General features: G+C 44.7%; 1 protein-coding gene across 2 annotated transcripts in view; it reads right to left on the bottom strand.

The window, feature by feature from the left end:
* LOC122560826 (uncharacterized) overlaps nucleotides 1-12,208 on the bottom strand; it is a 422,053-nt gene extending 409,845 nt beyond the window's left edge. The window contains exon 1 of one of the 2 annotated variants that reach the window (XM_043711961.2): nucleotides 11,949-12,208. In XM_043711961.2, coding sequence (XP_043567896.2) covers nucleotides 11,949-12,003 — 55 coding nt within the window. In that variant the 5' untranslated portion in view covers nucleotides 12,004-12,208. The remainder of the gene's footprint in view (nucleotides 1-11,948) is intronic. The other variant, XM_043711962.2, reaches the window with a different exon arrangement.
* Between the last annotated feature and the right edge of the window lie 9,114 nt (nucleotides 12,209-21,322).

The following is a 21,322-nucleotide window of genomic DNA, read 5'->3' as shown; positions in this document are numbered from 1 at the left end:
AGTCCTCTCAAGGGCAACTTGGCGATTGGGTTATACTCCATGAATGTAGTTAAAATCACATAACGCCAGGTTATAGTCCAACAGGTTTATTCGAAAGCAATAGCTTTCGGCACATCGCTCCTTCTTCAGGTGGTTGTCAGACCAAAAGCTAGTGCTTCCAAATAAACCTGCTGGACTATAACCTGGTGTTGTGAGATTTTTAAACTTTGTCCAACCCAGTCCAACACCAGCTCCTCCACATCCATGTATGTAGGAAGAGTCTTTCTCCCCACCCACCAACCTTGGTGCTTGTTTGGACTTCTGAGCGATGAGACATTATGCCAAATGATTTTATTGGGCAGGGATGGGGCTGTTTGTCTGTTCTCATCTTGTCCACTAGATGGAGAAGTACAATGAGTAAACTGTTCATCCAAAGCAGTTGCAAAAACTTTAGTTCACCCTATCCAGCACATTACTGTCCACAGCACAGTTTAGAAAGGTTGCTAAAAGGTAACAGACCAAAAGCTCCAAAATGGCCCTTAACTTACAGTTTCAAGAGAGCTCAGTGGTGAGCATCTTATGGTGAATGGTGGTGGACAATTAAACAACTCACTGGAAGAGGAGGCTTCACAAATATATCCCCATCCTCAGTGATAGAGGAGCCCAGCACACCAGTGCAAAAGATGAGACTTTTGCCGCAATCTTCAGCTGGAAGTGTCGAGTGGATGATCCATCTCGGCCTTCTCCAGTGGTCCCCAGCATCACAGATACCAGTCTTCAGCCAATTCGATTTACTTCATGTGATAGCAAGAAACAGTTGGAGGCACTGGATACTGCAAAGACAATGGGCCCTGATAAAATTCCAGCAATAGTACTGAAGGCTTGTGCTCCAGAACTTGCAGCTCCCCTAGCCAAGCTCTTCCAGTACAGTTACAACACTGGCATCTACCCGACAATGTGGAAAACTGCCCAAGTATGTCCTATTTATAAAAAGCAGGATAAATCTAATCTAGCCAATTACCACCTAATCAGTCAGTCAGTCTACTCTCCATCGTCAATAAAGTGATAGAAGAGTGATCAACAGTGCTATCAAGTAGCACTTGCTCAGCAACAACCCACTCAAGGATAACCAGTTTGGGTTTCACCAGGGTCACTCAGCTCCTGATCCCATTACAGCCTTGGTTCAAACATTGTCAAAAGAACTGAATTCCAGGGGTGAGGTGAGAGTGATAGATCTTGACATCAAGGCTGGCTTTGACTCAGCATGGCATCAAGAAGCCCTGATAAAATGGAATCAATGGACATCAGGGGACAAACTACCCAGTCATACCAGACACATAGGAAGATGGTCGCGACTGTTGGAGGGTCAGTCATCTCAGCCCCAGGACATCTCTGCAGGAGTTCCTCAAGGTACTGTCCTAAGCCCAACCATCTTCAGCTGCTTCATCGATGACCTTCCTTCCATCATAAGGTCAGAAGTGGGGATGTTTGCTGATGATTGCACAATATTCAGTACCAATCACGACTCCTCAGATAGTGAAGCAGTCAGTCCAAATGCAACAAGATCTGGACAATATTCAGACTTGAGCTGACAAGTGACAGTCCTGCTACACAAATACCAGGCTATGACCATTACCACCGAGAGACAATCTAACCACCATTCCTCGACTTTCAATAGTATTACCATCACTGAATCCCCCATATCCAACATCCTGGGGGTTATCATGGACCAGAAACTCAATTGGACTCCCCACATAAACATGGTGGCGATAAGAGCAGTTAAGAGGCTAGGAATACTGAGCAAGTAACCCACCTCCTGACTCTTCAAAGCCTGTCCCTTATCTACAAGGGACAAGCCAGGAGTGTGATGCAATACCAAACCCCAACCCCCCACCCCACCCCTTGCCTGAATGGGTGCAGCTCCAACAACACAAGAAGTTTGACACCATCCAGGACAAAGCAGACCACTTGACTGGCACTGCATCCACTTCTTCCATCACCAACACTCAGTACACACTGCAGCTATTATCTACAAGATGCACTGCAGATATTCAATGATCCTCAGACCGCATCTTCCAAACCCACAACCATTTCCATCTAGAAGGACAAGGACAGGAGATAAGTTGGAACACTACCACCTGCAAGTTCCCCTCCAAGCCACTCTCCATCCTGACTTGGAAATATATCAGTGTTCCTTCACTGTCGCTGGGTCGAAATCCTGGAATCCCCTCCCTAATGGCATTGTGGGTCAACCTACAGCAGCTGGACTGGAGTGGCTCAAGAATGCAGCTCACTACTGCCTCCCAAAGGGCAACTAGAGATGGGCAATAAGTGTTGGCCAGCCAGTGACACCCATATCCCACAAAAATAAATAAACAATTGAATTTAAAGATTGTAATCTGAATTGGGGCACAAATGGGCTATTTTTCAGGTGGTGAGCAAATTACACAACAGCTAAAAGACAATGCAGAATAAAATCTTGTGAAAAAGACAAAAGGATTTGTTGCTAGTCACTGAGGACTCATGGGCATGGGAGGAGACATAGATATGTTCTTTGCATGGCAGCTTGAAAAACATTAAATCATGGGGATTTTGATGACTATGATGTCAATTTGGAAAACTGCAGAGGATCAACAAAAGACAGTTCATTTCAGGGAACTGCGGCAGCTTTGTGGTTCTTCCACAGAAGAAACAGAGCACACAAGCAACTTTTGAGGCCAAGAATCTCTTTCCTGAAAATCTTCGTGCACATAAAACCAACACTCCTTTAAGATGGAGAAACACTTGTCTTTTCTGTTCTATGAGAGAAACTTTAACTTCAAATGATTATTTACTGAAGTATCACATTCAATTTGTCAGGGAGTGTGTTCATTCCTTTGATAAAAAGCACTGCTCAACTTTGTTGTTGGATGGAGATTTAAGTTGTTTCAGATGTTAAGAACCAACAGCAGTTTTGTCTCTAATTTTCGTTGTGGTTTTAACAGAAAGAAATGATTCGGGCACCATCAATTTTCCCCGAGCAAACCTCAAATTTCTAGCAAATTACCCCAATTGTTACACAACAAAATGAAAACTCTGTACAGTAAATACTCAGATATGGTGTAGAAAAATATACTGACTTTTAGACTAGATTTTTCAAAACAGCTTTTATATTGGTTGACATAATCAATTTACAGCCCATAATACTGCAAAAATAAACATGATAATCAAATAGTTTTATCTAAAAAAAAACCCTTGCTCCTATAGTCCACAGATGTTGCCAGACCTTACCCTGGAAGGTAGAGGTGTAGGGTTGATCTTAGAGAGGTTTATAAAATCATATAAAATAGAGGGGCACGGACAGGGTAAATAACCAAGGTCTTTTTCTCAGGGTAGGGGAGTCCAAAACTCAAGGGCATAGGTTTAATATGAGAGGGAAAAGATATAAAAGGGACCTAAAGGGCAACTTTTCACACAGAGGGTGGTGCGTGTATGGAATAAGCTGCCAGAGGAAGTGGTGGAGGCTGGTACAATTACAACATTTAAAAGGCATCAGGATGTGTACATGAATAGGAAGGGTTTGGGGGGATATGGACCAAATGCTGGCAAATGGGACGAGGTCAGATGAGGACATCTGGTCGACATGGAAGAGTTGGGGTCGGTTTTTGTGCTGTATGACACTATCAGTGCTGAGTTTCTCCAGAAATTTCAGTATTTGTTTCAGATTTCCAGCATTTGCAGTTCTTTGTTTCATTTTCAACATCCTAAAATACTTCACAGTCAGCAGAACACTTTATTGAAATGTGATCACCATTGTAATGAAGGAAACATAACATTCAGGGTGCTCAAAAGCTCCTACAAGAGCAATGTGAACGGAGAGACATAGCGTCAAAATAAAGGGATCACCCAATGAAGGCAGAGATAAAGTTGATCGGTCAGTGGAATTCTCTTCCCGAGTGCAGCTAAGGTGAAGCTGTTGAACAATTTCAAAGCCGAGTTAGATGGATTTCTGCTGTGGCCGTGGGTATGTTCCCGGAGCTGGGAAGTTGATTTACAGATGTTTCGCCCACTGTCTGGGTGACATCTTCACATGGGTTTCTGATTGACAAGGGAGTGAAGGAATACAGGGGGTTGACAGGATGATGCCAGAGTTTGATCAGCCACAATCTTATCAGATGGCAGAGCTGATAGACCTGCTCTCATTCCTATTTCATACATTCATTGAATAATTCTTGGGGTGGTGATGGCAGAGTGGTGTTATAGCTAGGCTGTTAATCCAGATAATGTTCTGAGAACTCAGGTTCAAATCCTACCATGGTGGAATTTGAATTCAATAAAAATGTGGAATTAGGAGTCTAATGATGACCATGAGTTGAATTGTCAGAAAAGCCCAGCTGGTTCACTTTAGGGAAGGGACACTGTCATCTTTACCTGGTCTGGCCTACATGCGACTCCAGACCCACAGCAATGTGGTTAACTCTTAACTGCCCTCTGGGCAATTAGGGATGGGTAATAAATGCTGGTCTAGCCAGCAACAACCTCATTCCATGAATGAATAATAAAAAAAATTAGCTGTAATCTATTTGTGGGCAGGCCACTGGGAATAACTCCCCTGTTCTTCATCAGAACAGTGCCATGGAACATTTTCAACCCCCACTCAAATAGGCTTCAATTCAGCCTCGGATTTGAAAGACAGTACAGCATTCCTTCAGTACTGCACAGGGCAGTCAATGAACTTTCTGTTCAATCTCAGGAGTGGGACTTGAGAGTGCTTAGGAATGAGTGAGTGCACCCACAAACAACACAGCCACATCAGCTGGTTAAATATACTCCCTCTAGGGTGAGGGAGGAGCTGGATTCCAACCGCATGAGCTCCATATCAAGATTGATCAGTGTTTGTTCTCTGCTGTGGCCGTCTAGTTAATAGTTTTAATTGAATTATCCTTATTGAGGGTGAATGTATTGTCAACTGAAACTGATCTTAAACATATTCGCTTCCAGAGTGTCAAAAGTTGAGCCCATGTGTCCCTTGTGTTTGCTATCTTGGGATAATCAGACATGTTTTCATTATAATTCCACCACATTTCATAATCCATTAAATGACCAGCCATGTCTTGTGTGTGCTTTTTTTCCCCCGAAGACAAGAAATGGAATGCGTCTTGGGAAAAGCAATATTTTGCACTGAATATAGTTTTCACTCTTCCACACCACTAGTAAAAGTTTATCTACATGTTTGGGTGGCACGGTGGCACAGTGGTTAGCACTGCTGCCTCACAGCGCCAGGGACCCGGGTTCAATTCCCGCCTCAGGCGACTGACTGTGTGGAGTTTGCACATTCTCCCAGTGTCTGCGTGAGTTTCCTCCGGGTGCTCCGGTTTCCTCCCACAGTCCAAAAAGATGTGCAGGTCAGGTGAATTGGCCGTGCTAAATTGCCATAGTGTTAGGTAAGGGGTAAATGTAGGGGTATGGGTGGGTTACGCTTCGGCGGGTTGGTGTGGACTTGTTGGGCCGAAGGGCCTGTTTCCACACTGTAGTCTAATCTAATCTAATCCCTACCAGTTGCAGAAATATAATTTTGGTGACAAATTGCTGGGTGTATTCGTCAACAGCATCTCCTTCTTGAGTTCCCTGCCTGAAGGAAGGTCCAGCTCCAGCCACTTCCACCTCCACCACAGTTAGGGCAAAGAGTTGACCCTCAAAACCACCCCAACTACAGGGAGATACTCTGGGGCTGTTGGTTCTCATCTGGTTCACACCAGCCGTCCAGTGGACTGAGCCAATGGGCTGTGAGAGGTTTTGTAGTGTCCAAGGATGTGCAGGCTAGGTGGGTCAGCCATGGTAAATGCAGGGTTATAGGGATTGGGTGGGGGGGCTGAGTCTGGGTGGGATGCTGTTCAGAGGGTCAGTGAAGTCTCGATGGGCCAAATGGCTTCTTTCCACATTGTAGGAATCCAATGGCATTCCTACACACTGCACAACGAGCAGCTGCTTTGTGCAAAATTGACTTGCATTTGTGTGGCACCTCAAGTGACCTGCGAATACTCGACAAATGTTCACAGACAATAAAGCGCTTTTTGAAGTATGCTCAGTGTTGCATCGCAAAAAAAACGCAGCAGTCAATCGCAAGTTTTTACAAACAGCAACAGCTCGGGCAAGTTCCTTTGGAGTTGTGTGGCCCAAACAGACATGAAGATTCCATGCACACCAAGTGGTGTGGTTATTGGAACAACTTATTAGTTCAAAGTTTGTGCGAAGATTTGTAGCTCGGGTGCTCGTTGTTGTGGTTCTGTTCGCCGAGCTGGAAGTTTTTGTTGCAAACATTTCGTCCCCTGGCTAGGCGACATCATCAGTGCTTGGGAGCCTCCTGCGAAGCGCTTCTTTGATGTTTCCTCCGGTGGTCTGTCCCTGCCGCTTCCGGTTGTCAGTTTCAGCTGTCCGCTGTAGTGGTTGGTATATTGGTTCCAGGTCGATGTGTTTGTTGATGGAGTTTGTGGATGAATGCCATGCCTCTAGGAATTCCCTGGCTGTTCTCTGTCTGGCTTGCCCTATGATAGTAGTGTTGTCCCAGTCGAATTCATGTTGCTTGTTGTCTGCGTGTGTGACTACTAAGGATAGCTGGTCGTGACGTTTCGTGGCTAGTTGATGTTCATGTATGTGGATTGTTAGCGGTCTTCCTGTTTGTCCTATATAGTGTTTAGTGCAGTCCTTGCATGGTATTTTGTACACTACATTCGTCTTGCTCATGTTGGGTATTGGGTCCTTCGTTCTGGTGAGTTGTTGTCTGAGCGTGGCTGTTGGTTTGTGTGCCGTTATGAGTCCTAGGGGTCGCAGTAGTCTGGCAGTCAGACAGGAAGACAGCTAACAATCCGCATACATGAACATCAACTAGCCACGAAACATCACGACCAGCTATCCTTAGTAGCCACACACGCAGACAACAAGCAACATGAATTCGACTAGGACAACACTACTATCATAGGGCAAGCCAGACAGAGAAATGCCAGGGAATTCCTAGAGGCATGGCATTCATCCACAAACTCCATCAACAAACACATCGACCTGGACCCAATATACCAACCACTACAGCGGACAGCTGAAACTGACAACCGGAAGCGGCAGGGACAGACCACTATAAACACCGGAGGAAACATCAAAGAAGTGCTTCGCAGGAGGCTCCCAAGCACTGATGATGTCACTTAGCCAGGGGATGAAACGTTTGCAACAAAAACTTCCAGCTCGGCGAACAGAACCACACAACTTATTCGCTTCCAGTTTGCATGTTGCTGCCTCGCAAGGATCTCAGAGGTCTGCACTCCGAAAAATATAAATTAGAGGGAAGAGTGATCCCGAGGGTTATCATTGATCAGAATCTGGAGCTGGACTCGTCACATAAATACAATGGTTACAAGAGTAGGTCAGAGGCTAGGAGCAAGTAACTCATCTCCTGACCTCCATCCCAAAGCATGACCATCTACAAGGCTCAAGTCAGGAGTGAGATAGAATACTCCTCACTTTCCTGGACAAGTGCAGCTCCAATAACACTCGAGAAGCTGGACACCATCCAGGACAAACTGCTCAATTGGCATCACATCCACAAACATTCAATTCCTCTGACACTGATGTTCAGTAGCAGAACTGTGTACCATCTACAAGATACAATGCAAAAATTTACTAAGAGTGTTTAGACAGCACCTTTCAAACCCATGTCCACTTCCAACTAGAAGGGCAAGGGCAACAGATATATGGGAAAACCACCCCTACAGGTTCCCCTCTAACACCATTCCGACTTGAAAATAAAGTGCCATTCCTCCACTGTTGAATCCTGGAATTATCTCCCTAATGGAAATTGTCAGTCTAGCAACACCAAATGGACTGCAGCAGCTCACGAAGGCAGCTCACCATCACCTCCTCCAGAGCAACTAGGGATGGGACAATAAATGCTGGCCAGCCAATGACAGACAGCCCATGAATTAATTTTTAAAATACCTAAATAGATCGTTAATCTGTTTCGAAACGATTTTGATAAATATTGCTCCAGTGGTGATCTCCCCTAATGGCCTTCAAAATCGTACCATGGGGCTTGTTACATCAACTGGTGGCCAGGCAAAGCTTTGGTTTAGAATCTCATCCCAAGCGAAGGGAAGCCAATACTCTACGGCACAATCTGAGGGAAAACTAAAAGTAACTACTTAGAAGACAAATGGTTTAAAGAGTAGCTTTTTTTTATAAATTAGATTCCCTACAGTGTGGAAACAGACCCTTCGGCCAACAAGTCCACACCAACCCTCCAAAGAGCAACCCACCCCCCTCTGACTAGTGCACCTAACATCATGGGCAATTTAGCATGGCCAATTCACCTGGCCTGCACATCTTTGGACAGTGGGAGGAAACTGGAGCACCCGGAGGAAACCCATGCAGATACGGGGAGAATGTCTGTGTGGAGTTTGCACAGTCACCCAAGGAAGGAATTGAACCTGAGACCCTGGTGCTGTGAGGCAGCAGTACTGACACTGAGCCACCATGCCGCCCTGTTGGCACAATGGCTTTGACAATTTCTTTTACCCCTAATTCTTACAACATGGAATTTCTTACAGCAAATGATGCCATTTCATCCACTGACTTCCTACCCTTCTCTTCTGAAGGCTCTAGGATACAAATTCAAGCCAAGAGCAAGCTCTTAATGTCATCCAAGTTATATTCAGGCCAAATGATTGTTACCTATTTAAATTGTTGAGAACATTCAAGCAGAGTATGATTGGATTAAATATTAAGGATTTCTAGAATTGTGGGGATAGTATAGGGAAATGATGTCACAATCTAGGCTCCAGGGTACATATGCTGACTCCTGCCTCCCATTATGTAATGTGTTGATATTGAGCTGGAGTACAGTATCCATCAGGAGGCACTAAACAGCAAGCAGGAAAGGAAACAGATGTTGAGTGCAGTCAGCAAACCATTACCCAGACTGAATTCATTACGACAGGAAGCAATGAGGCAAAAGTGAGGACTGCAGATGCTGGAAACCAGAGTTTAGATTAGAGTGGTGCTGGAAAAACACAGCAGGTCAGACAACATCCGAGGAGCAGGAAAATTGACGTTTCAGGCAAAAGCCCTCCATCAGGAATCAGGAAGCAATGAGGAACAAGTCATTGATTGCCTTTAAGATAGAGACTGACAGGTTTTGATTGATATGGTGATCAAGGTTTACTGGGAGAAGGCAGGAGAATGGGGTAGATAAACATACCAGCCATGATCGAACGGTGGAGCAGACTCAATGGGCCAAATAGCCTAGTGCTGCTCCTACATTTTATGAAGCTTAGTTGATTCACTGTGGACTGGGTTCAAAGCTGAAGTCTTGAATTCTACATATTGTATGTTTACTCAGTCAGTGGATGAACCCAGTACCCTCCAATAATTTTCAATTAGCCTTTTGACATCAGAACTAGTTACACCCAAAAGTGTTGGAGTCTTTCAGTGCTGTTTTGCAGACGTATACATTCTTCTTTCTACATTTATTCCAGGAACAAGGCACATATGGCAAGATCCATTATCACAGCTTTGTGCTTAGCTACTCTTACCAAATACATTAGAAGTGTAAACGTGTCAGAGCACATAAAACACCAAATGTTTCACAAAATATTAAAGCAGGATTATTCAATTCTAACCCCTCAAAGTACAAATGGAGGACAAGTGTAAATCAATTTCATGCTCAATAAAAGGAGAGCAGTGTTTGAAACAATCGACCTCAAAACACTGTGGTCATTGGTGATACAATCAGAGATTACAGCAGGAGAGTCAAAATCATTCAGCGCAGAAAAAGTCCTTCAGCCCATTGAGTCTGTGCCAGCCAGTCTACAATAATCCCACTTTCCCGCACTTGGAGTATTAATCATAGAGGTATACAGCACAGAAACAGACCCTTCAGTTCAATTTGAACATGCCGACCAGATATCCCAAGCCAATCTAGTCCCACCTGCCAGCACCCGGCCCATATCCCTCCAAACCCTTCCTATTCATATCCCCATCCTGATGCCTTTTAAATGTTGCAATTGTACTAGCCTCCACCACTTCCTCTGGCAGCTCGTTCCATACACATACCACCCTCTGTGTGAAAACTTGTCCCTTAGGTCTCTTTTACATCTTTCCCCTCTCACCCTAAGCCTCTAGTTCTGGACTCCCCCACCCCAGGGAAAAGACTTTGTCTATTTATCCTATCCAAACCCCTCAGGATTTTATGAATCTCATCCCATTGCCTTCAATATTAAGATATTCCAAGTGTTGTCCATATTCTTTTTAAAAAGATTGAGAAGTTTCCCACCTTTACTTCCCTGCTCAGCAATCCCATCCAGATTCACCCTCGAGGTGAAATATTACATCCTCAAATCGCCTCCAAACCTCCTGTCCTTCACCTTAACATGAAGCTTTCTGGTCTTTGACCCTTCAACTAAAGGGAACATCTGTTTCCTATCTACTTAGTCCACGCCCCTCATCATCTTAATCTGGCCACAAGATGAATGTACATTCAAAAAGAATGAGAGACTTGCATTTATCTAGCGCCTTTCATTACCACAAATGTGCCAAAATGCAGTCATGAAGTATACTTATGAGGGGTAGCCATTGCAAGACCATCTCTCATACTTTGACTTTGAACGGGATCAGAGGTCGAGAGCAAATGGGCAAAGGAAAATTTTCAATACCTCAGTATTAACTGACCCTCCCCTACACCATATCTATAAAATTGTTGCATGCTTGGAAACCATCAGACAACCACCACTGATTGAGAGTCTCCTCAGTGCAGGATATGTGCACAGACTTCTGACAGAGACATCAATGGTCGGGGATAATAGGATACGACTGGGAAACAACCATTTTCGCTGCGCTTAGTTCAGATTGGTGTGTCAATAGTTCATCAGAACAGGATGAACCGTCCAAAAGATAACGCAGGTTGATCTCAAACGCCTGAGGCTGCTTTAAACTATCCACAGACCGCATCAATTATTACATACCTGCGTTAAATACAACTGCCAAATAAGCAGAAAACTCACACACCCCATATCAGCAGCCTGAATTTATAAAGTAGGGCACACTAGCCAAATGGACCAGATCAAATTTCTCTCGTATTTAAGTTTCGCCTTCCGTCAGAGAGGAACGAATTTAATTCAACTAGTTACTTTCTAAAAGCGAGTCAAATCCACCTGTGAGAGCTACTGAGGTCACAGTCCTGCACGCTGTCAGGATTGATCTATCTGCCACACATTAAAGATTTTACGACAATAAACAACTTGAAGGGAAGTGGTAACACTATCCTTTACACTGTTCGCGAGTCTTTGGTCAAGGCTATAATACTGCCCCATTCCTTTGGATGTCTGCAGTTTTCATTGAACTTTTTCCAGATCAAAGCTGAACAGCAAACAGTATTCCACCGTCTCATAGCTTAAAGTGAACCTCTCAACATAGCAGAAGGCTTTAGATTTGAGAAGCATTGGAAAACCAAAACCAAACAATGCTGTATATCATGTTTAGCCAGAGCTTGTGAATGTGGGAGTGAAGCAGGTTTGAGAGAGAGAGAGAGAGAGAGTGGGAAGGGGTGAGAATTCAGAATTCTCGCTGTTAGGGAGTGTTTAAGTTAGCATCAAATTACACCTCTGTACCTGCTCACTCCTTATCCACATCTCCGCGCTCAAAAACATTCCAGCACTCCAGGCTAAGATAAACGTGACACTAATTGGTTCTCAGAGACCAGAAAGATTAGAAAACGAAATGAAAGTTAAATGAGCAATTTCCCTTCATTTTAGGTCCTTTGCTGTAACTTCTCACACAGTGGGATAAAGAAAATGCCAGTCATCAAACCAAGAGCTTCGCTTACTGAAAGTACTTGTAATTTTTTCTGTTGTTTGTGAATTAGTTAATCACGAGCCGAAAAAGAATTAGTTTTGAAGCACTCAGTTTCAGCTATTCACAGGCACAATGGCCCACATTATAATACAGACCTTCAAAATCAGACAGAATCCCCTCTAAGTGGTCATTGACAGAGAGCTCCGACATCCTGCACGTTATCCCCAGCAGAGGAGTTGTCAAATAAGGTCCAGGGAATGTTAAGAAACTCGGCGGAAGGGAAAATAAAACACGAGAAATTCTAACGTTTGCAAACAGCTGAGGGAGGTCGCCTCTGCCTTTGTAGATCTGAAAGTTCTCCCTCTCACTGGAAGCGGAGCACAAGTGTCTATGTACCTCTCAAGTCTCCACACATGCCAAATGCTTTCAGCTGCATGCAAGGCACAGTTAGGAAAAAAAACACACGAAGCAAATGGTCCGTCCCTCCCCACACATTCGGGTGAAAGGCCGGCCCCATCAGCACATTGGCTGGATCATATTCGCGCTTCAGCTACCTCCAGTCGTCAAGGTTAGCTCGGATGACAGGGAGGGGGAAGGGCTGAGGAGGGGGAAAGACCTCCAACTTTAAACACATGACCCACATGAAACTTCAGAAGTCGAACTGTTCGAAGAAACACAGATCAGAAACAACTAGTTAAATAAACACACACACACACGCATTCTCTTCCACCCACTGCTCGATGACTACAGAAAGAAGAAAGATTTCATTTCAAAAAAAGAGCTATTCCAAATAACGTTATAATAAACTGAATAACGTATCAAATACATTGAAAATCAAACCGCGATCAAGCTGCTGGGTACATAACTTACCTGTTGAAGAAGAAGGGAGAGTGGAGACTGGCATAACATACATGACACTGAAGTCAGACTCTGATGAAGACTCAAAATGTTAGTTTGCTCTCTCCCCAGTGATGCTGCTTGACTCGCTGTGATTTCCAACATATTTTTGTTTTCAGTACAGATTCCAGCAGCTGCAGTAATCTGCTCCAACATCCATAAACAAGAGGCCATCAAACAAACCCCATTCTGCTATGACCCCTCTGTGTTGGCCTATACCTTAATCTCAAACCTCTCACCTTTGTTTTCAAATCCCCATCTCCTCTCGATCCACATCTCTCAGAGACCTCCATGTTACTGCCCACTCGCCCAGACTTTAACCTCTCCCCTTCATTGGTCGCTGTGTCTAGACTCTAAGCTTAAGTGCACCTCCCTACAACTCTTTGCCTCTTGTCCTTCTGATTTGATTTGACTTATTATTGTCACTTGTACCTAGGTACAGTGAAAAGCTTTGTTTTGTGAGAGTACACGTAGATCAGACCATACAGAGATCGCAGGGTGATTGAACAGAGTGAGGAATACAGAGTTACAGCTGTAAACAAGGTGCACAAAAAGCAAGATCAATGTTATATTTGAAACCTAGTCCCTCTTTGACCAAGCTTTTGGTCAACTGCCCTAATATCTGAAAGGGTTTGTCAGTTTTTGTGTAGCACCTGTGGGATCTTAGATTACATTAAAGGTACAAAATGAATCATGTTTCTGCACAGATCACTGCCTGCAACCTTCACAGGAAAACAGGCCCATGTCGTTCATCTGTCTGCTTTTGAAGCATTTGCTGAGGCATTTATTTTGAACAGCACTAATGGGAATGCCATAAAATATGTTTCCTTTTTAATATCACTGTAGTGCTGAGAGTTTTGAGGCAGAATGAGACTATAAATTGACTCCTAAAGGCAGACAATTTAATTCATTCCATTTTTTTTAGAATAATTCAAGAGATTTGCTAATTTGGGTCATTTCGGACTCTTGAACAGGCCAGTGTGAATCAGGCCCCAATTTTTTTTTTAACCAGCTTTGATTGTCTATTTATTTTCATTTGTGTGTGATACACACTCTTTTCATGCTTGCGATGACAGACAATTATTAAGTGCTATGGTGAGTGAAGTGATTTCCATCAGCAGAAATGGATTCCTCAAACCCACCCTTACCCTTCTTAATTCTCATTCTTCTTGATAATTGTCTCCTACTACACTCTGTATGCATTGCGCTGGATTGTAACCACTGCCCCTGGCATATTTGAAGACAGGGTATGCTAGAAAAACCTGCAGCCCATCCTCCTGCCCTCCCACTTTTATGAGGGAAGTTTCACAGTGGGGGGGGGGGGGGGGTGCCAATGAGGTGTGGTTAGCCTTCAGCCTATTGAGGCCCTTGAAGGCCAATAGATCGCCAAGTGCCCTATTCATTCTCTTCCACTATTTTACTCCTGACAGGGGGGATCCATGACAGGTGTGTGTGGCCTCCCGAATGCTATTGCATTAATGATCATTAATGATCCCTTCAGCTTAGTAGAGAACTGTGAGTGAAGAGTCTTGAAATCAAAATTTATATGAGACTGAATTATTTTCAGAATTGCTGATGAGTCTTCATCAGATTTACTATAGTCCAAAGAAGATCTGACTTTGGAAAAACTATTCAGATTGTGTTGGGAGCAGAAAACAGGAGGAATCACAGAGTGATCCTGCAAAGAGAAGGACAATCTCACCAAAGAGAGCAAAGGAATCAGTGATAAGTTGTAAAAATCAAAAAACACCCATGATAAGCAGCAGAAAGAATAGACCAAATTGACCTAACTGATCTAAGAGTCAGTGACAGTGCAGTGGACAAGGAAGGCTCATAGGTACCAGCAGTGCCCAGCAAATAAAAAGGAATCTGATATAAAGATGTAAAACAGAGAAAGGGAGTAGCAAGATATGAGTAGGGAGGGTTCAGAGGGAATTGAGTCAAGTGTTGGCAAATTAGACTAGATTAGTTTAGGATATCTGGTCAGCATGGAAAAGTTGGACTGAAGGGTCTGTTTCTATGGTGTACATCTCTATGACTCTAAGTCAAATGGAATGCAATGAGCTTAATAAGGTAGAGCCACTGGCATTAGAAGATGCCTAGTGTATCTCTAGGGAAAATTAATTATTCATTCAGCTTGAGTTTGATAGCGCATTTATATGTCAATAGAAATTTGGTGACATGATGGCTCAGTGGTTAGCACTGCTGCCTCACAGCGCCAGGGACCCGGGTTTAATTCCAGTCTTGGGCGACTGTCTGTGTGGAGCTTGCATGCTCTCCTTGTGTCTGCGTGGGTTTCCACCAGGTGCTCCGCTTTCCTCCCATAATCCAAAGATGTGCAGGTTAGGTGAATTGGCTATGCAAAATTGTACATTGTGTTCAGGGATGTGTAGGTGTGGTACATTAGTCAGGGGTAAATGTAGAGTAATAGGGTAGGGGAATGGGTAGGATACTCTTCAGAGGGTCAGTGTGGACTTGTTCGACCCAAGGGCCTATTTCCACATTGTAGGGACTCTATATATTCTATGAATTTTTTTTTAAAGCTTTATATAGGGGTAGGTGTCACTGTTTTATCAGATCATGTTTTGCGAGTGAAAGAACAGAAGTTATAACCTGCACAGATGAAAGTATAAAGTCGAGTGGAACAACTGACAAGATTAAGGCTACATTATCAGTAGCACTGCAACACAAAGAGTGTAAGATAGTAAAAAATGTGAATGTAATTCATTCCTGTAATGCACACGTTCCAAACTCAAGATTCTTGAAGTAGCAGAAGGAGTTTGCTGCGTTACAAAGGCCAGCGAACAGGTCAAGGGAGACCAAGTCATGCCAAGTCTGTCCACAGACATACCAGACAGAGAACAACTTGCCTAGGAACAAATAGTCAGCAGAAGATTTTATCGAGTTTCTTACACTTAAGAAGAACCCAAGAAGAAGAAAGAATCTATTGAAGTTACTTAAAATGGCATTAGAAATATGCTTCAAAAGCCGGAGTAGAATCAGTCACCATCAAGCCAAAATAGATTAAAGCAAATACAACCAAAACAAAAGATTGACTGAGAATGGCCTGCTATTCAGTATTATACTGACCGATGGCCAGACCTGAAATCAAGTGAGTTGGTTGAAAGTATATACTTTGTGCACCAACAGCAATTCACAATCATTAGGTGACTTACTAGTTAATGAAAGAAGACCGGTGTTTCCACCTTCCAGGTCCTGGAAAGGATATAACAGGGATGCTTCGGGGTCACTAGTCATGGCTCAGATGGCAGTGCATTGGCTGAAATCTCGAACTCATTGTGAAACCCATGACAAGATTTCCCAAAGGGGGTGTTGGGGTGCTGGGTCACAAGCTGAAGTTTTGGAGTCAGAAGCTCTGATAGCCAGAATGACCACTGTGGGTCTCTGACAATGTACCCCCTCTTTAACAAGCACTCACTTTCGCAGCTCCCACCTCACCGTGTAAGAAACTACAGAGAGTTGTGATCACAACCCAATCCATCACACAAGCAAACCTCCATCCATTGACTCCATCTACACTTCTCACTGCCTCGGGAAGGGAGCCAACATCATCAAAGACCCCTCCCACTCGGTTATAATCTCTTCCGTCAGGCAGAAGATACAAAAGCTTAAACTCACATCTGAACAGATTCAGGAACATCTTCTTCCCGGCTGCTATTAGATTGCTGAATGGACCTGTGAAATTTTAAATTTAATGTTGATCTCACACTTTGCGTACCTTCTCTGCATTGTGTTCTTCACTCTGTTCTTTTACCCTAATGCACTTTGTATGGTACGATCTGAATGCAAAACGAAACTTATCAATGTACTAAGGTACATTTGACAATAATAAATCAAATCAAAAACCTCTGACATCTTATGTAAGGTAATGGTTCTGAAAGGGTTAGTGTTGGAGACTGCATTAGGCACCACCCAATCTAAAGAAGTCATACAGTCTTCAGCAGTGAAAGCTAGAGTCTAGCTCACAAGCCTAATGGCATGAACATGTCACCGTCAACTCCTGATAAGCTTAGTAACTATGTCTAAAGAACTACCTATTGTTACCACATAATAAAAATGTCCTGTTGTTAAGACAAGTTCCTCCTCTTAATAAGCCTACTGAGTGGTTCATTCTTGACCACTGTTAACCAATTGGCACAAAGACTCTTTAAAGAAAGGATTGGTGAAAGCAATCAATAGCAATTACAGCACTAACTGGTTGGCATTGGTCCTTCAGCACAGAGACCTTCAGGGAAGAGTCAACAATTTTCAAACCTCAGAATGGGGTCACTGTGTGAAAATGTTTGGGAATCGCAGTGGTACAGGACTGTCAGGAGTGGGAACAGTCTTATCTATATGCAAGAAAATTGAGATGAGAGAAGTTTGCAAGAAGATGCATATAAAGAAAAAAAGAATGAGCAGTACTACCCACTGGAGCGAATCAATTCATCTTCAGTTGTCATTGTTTAGGCACCAATGCAGCCTGGTGAGAAAATGATAATTGCAGGTTTGAATTTGATGTCCGATAATGAAACGGCATAAGTTCAAGAGACAAATCTCTAAACTGCATCTCCCAAGGAAGAATCATCAATACCAGTGACCGAGCGAAGTCAGCAGCAATTGCCAAGTAGCATGGGTTAAGGTGCTTACAGAAGGTGAGTGAAGTCTTTAACCTAATCTATAGGTTGAAATAAAGATATTACATACTGCAGCACAAATGTATCAGCAGATTGAGAATGAAGATTTGTTTACTCACGTTGAAGGTGGACACCACACAACGGTAGGATGGCCAACACTGAAGTAGAAGGACAAATATCCACAGATTCAGAAAACGGTCAAGAGAAAAATTGCCTGGTTGAGAATTCCAGGATAACTGAAGAAAGGAAGTACCTGTTACAATAGAACAACCATTTTCTATGAAGGAAATTCATGGGAGAAAATGAATCATAGAGTCATACATCAGGGAGTCAGACCCTTCAGTCCAATTCATCCACACCGACCAGGTATCCTAAATTAACCTAGTCCCATTTGCCAACATTTGGACCATATCCTCCTAAACCCTTCCTATTCATATACCCATGCAGATGTCTTTTAAATGTTGTAATTGTACCAGCCTCCATCCCTTCCTCTGGCAGTAGGTTCCATACACACACCACCCTCTGCATGAAAAAAATGTACCTTAGATCCCTTTTAAATCTTTCCCTCTCACCTTAAACCTATGCCTAGTTTTGGATTTCCCTACTTGGGGTAAAAGATCTCGACTGTTCACCTTATCCGTACCCCTTGTGATTTTATAGTCTTCTATAAGGTCACCCCTCAGTCTCCAATGCTCCAGGGAAAACAGCCCCAGCCGATTCAGCTTCTCCCTATAGCTCAAACCCTCCAACTCTGGCGACATCCTTATAAATCTTTTCTGCCCCTTTTCACAACATCTTTCCTATAGCAGCAATGATATGGGGCGGCTACCTGAAGAGTTCCTCTGTTAAAGAAATTCATGACAGCAAGGTTCTTCCCAATAAAAATAGTGGACAAAGCCTCTGCTTATGCAGGAACACCATCCTCAGTGAAGGCTACCAAAGGTTCTCCAGTTTAGAGAGACTTTATAAACCCTACAGAGCACAATAATGGGCTACAGTTGTCAAGCCAAAGACCCACCATCCTCCCAGTCCAAAAGGAATATGCTCTGACCACCCCTTTGACATGCCGGGGGTCATGTTGCCAGAGGCAAGTGGACCTTCGTCAGCTTGAACTTCCAAAGGTCCAAGAGGTCAGGCACCCCTGGAGCATCATGAGAGGAACCTGCAGAAGGTGCCTGTGTGTGTGTGGTTCCTCCTCCTGCAGCCCTGCCTCCAGCTGGCAATGCCCTGTCTCCATGGGAGGAAGGGGCACCTGGATTGCGCAATGGGCTTCCCACCTTTCTTCGCCATGCCATTGGGCCTAGAATCGATGGCTAACACGATGGAGTTCAGGGTCTGAGCATCTATCAAACAGACCCTGAGGGTGCTGGGTCCCCGCTGTCCATGGCATTGCCAACCTGGCCATGCAGGCAGAGTGATGCCCACGTGAGTCATTGCACTGGTGTAGCTTCAGGGCAGTGAGGGCCATTGTGTCCCACATAGCTGTCTGTTGCTCCTGTTCCTCCTTGATTGCCAATACTGCAGGCCCCTCTCCCTGCCTGCAACTGAGGCAGTCGCCTGATCTCCAACCAAGTAGCCTCTGCTGGAGCCAATCTTTTCTCCCACAGATGGGGTGGACATCCTGCTATTGCCTGCAAGATACCAGGAAGGGTAGGCATGGTGGCCTGTGGTTAGACACGGTGGGCAATGAGTAAGGCTGATACCGCGCTCACTGCAATGGAATGGTGAGTGGAACTTCCTTGTTACTCATGACGAGGATGTCTCAGCATTCCTGCAGGAGTGGTCCTGATCTTTTCCTTCAAGAGCTAGGACTCTTTTCCCATAGGGGCCGAGGAGTGGAATATTGGACATCCCCGTTCACATGTCCAAACCCTTTCTGCCCTATTGTGGGCTGTCTTCCCGGGTGAAGGTGTAGTCAGTGCGCAGCCATGTAGTGAGAGTGGCAGTTTATGAGGCTCTGTGGGAGGTGGATGCAGAGAGAGAGAGAGAGAGAGAGAGAGACTGAGTGCAAGGTAACAGAGAAAAGAGGGTAGCGCTTACCCTGGTGAAGCGGTGAAGGTGATTGACCCTTTTGTGACAGTGCTGGCCATTCTTCTGGAGATGGCACTAACCTGGGTGGCAAGCTCGGAACAGGCTGCCAGGGCCTGGTGACCCAGCTTCCCCTCCTGTCCTTCACGAAGAGAGCAAACAGCCACCAAGAACCACCCTCCCCTCCAGGTTCGCATTGGTGAATCACGGCACCATCTTCCATCTCTCTGACATGTTCATATTCTGTCTGTCACCGGGCAGAGCATCTTAAGAATGCCAGTGCTCAATGATGTTTCAAAGGCAGCACAGGGATGCTGGTCTTTCAGCAGATATCAGGTGAGTGCCAAAGTTATTTTGGGATCACCACGTCGTAAGATTGGGATAGAATTAGGTGACAGTGACACCATAGGAGGGATATTGTTGATTAATAGGATACATTTGGTAAGAAAGAGCAAGAAATCTGCCTGGGTATCATGCTGAGAATTCCTCCAAAAATCTTGATAGAACCTACACTTTGGCAAAAGAAGCAAATGATTCAGTCACAAGCAAAAACAGAAATTGCTGGAAAATCTCAGCAGGTCTGGCAGCATCTGTGGAGGGAAAGCAGATTTAACATGTTTGGTCCAGTGACTCTTTTTGGTTCATCTGATTCAGTCCATCTGATTCAATCCATCTGATTCAGTCCATCTGATTCAGTCCATCTGATTGTCCCTTTTGTACAAAGTAAGCATTTTCATGCACGATGAAATAACATTGCAAAAGTTGAGATAACGAGGCATGCACGCACACGCACACACAGACACACAGGCACACACACACAGACACACGCGCACGCGCGCACACATACACACACATATGCTCGTGCGCACGTGCACACACACGCACACACACATACACACAGACACACATAAACACACAAATGCTCACACAGACACACGGACACAATGCACATGCACACACACAGACACACAGGCGCACCCACACACAGACACACAGGCGCACACATACACATGCACACACACAACGTGCACACAGACACACACATACACATATGCTCATGCGCACACACACGCACGCACGTGCATACACATATAAACACGCACAGACACACACAGACACAGACACACATGCACACGCGCACACACAGACACACGCACACACAGACACAGACACACATGCACATGCGCACACACAGACACACGCACACACACACAGACACACACACATGCACACGCGCACACACAGACACACGCGCACACACAGACACACGCACACACAGACACAGACACACATGCACATGCGCACACACAGACACACGCACACACACACAGACACACACACATGCACACGCGCACACACAGACACACGCGCACACACAGACACACACACACACAGACACACACACAGACACAGACACACATGCACACGTGCACACACAGACACACACACACACGCACACACACGCACACACACACAGACACACACACAGACACGCACACACACAGACACACGCGCACACAGACACACGCACACACACAGACACACGCGCACACACGTACACACATACACATACACACACACGCGCACACACACAGACAGACACACACACAGACACAGACACACGCACACACACAGACACACACACACACAGACACACATGCACATGCGCAGACACACACACACAGACGCGCGCACACACAGACACACACAGACACAGACACACATGCACATGCGCACACACAGACACACGCACACACATACAGACACAGACACACACAGACACAGACACACATGCACATGCGCACACACAGACACACGCACACACATACAGACACACAGACACAGACACACATGCACACACAGACACACGCACACACACACACACAGACACACACAGACACACACACACAGACACACACAGACACACGCACACACAGACACACGCGCACACAGACACACGCACACAC

This window comes from Chiloscyllium plagiosum, unplaced genomic scaffold (assembly GCF_037043375.1).
Source record: "Chiloscyllium plagiosum isolate Xiang-an unplaced genomic scaffold, Cpla_swu_hap1 HiC_scaffold_20, whole genome shotgun sequence".
In the NCBI taxonomy this organism is placed as follows: domain Eukaryota; kingdom Metazoa; phylum Chordata; class Chondrichthyes; order Orectolobiformes; family Hemiscylliidae; genus Chiloscyllium; species Chiloscyllium plagiosum.
The sequence above is the reverse complement of the archived record's forward strand: the minus strand, read 5'-3'. Positions and strand labels throughout refer to the sequence as shown.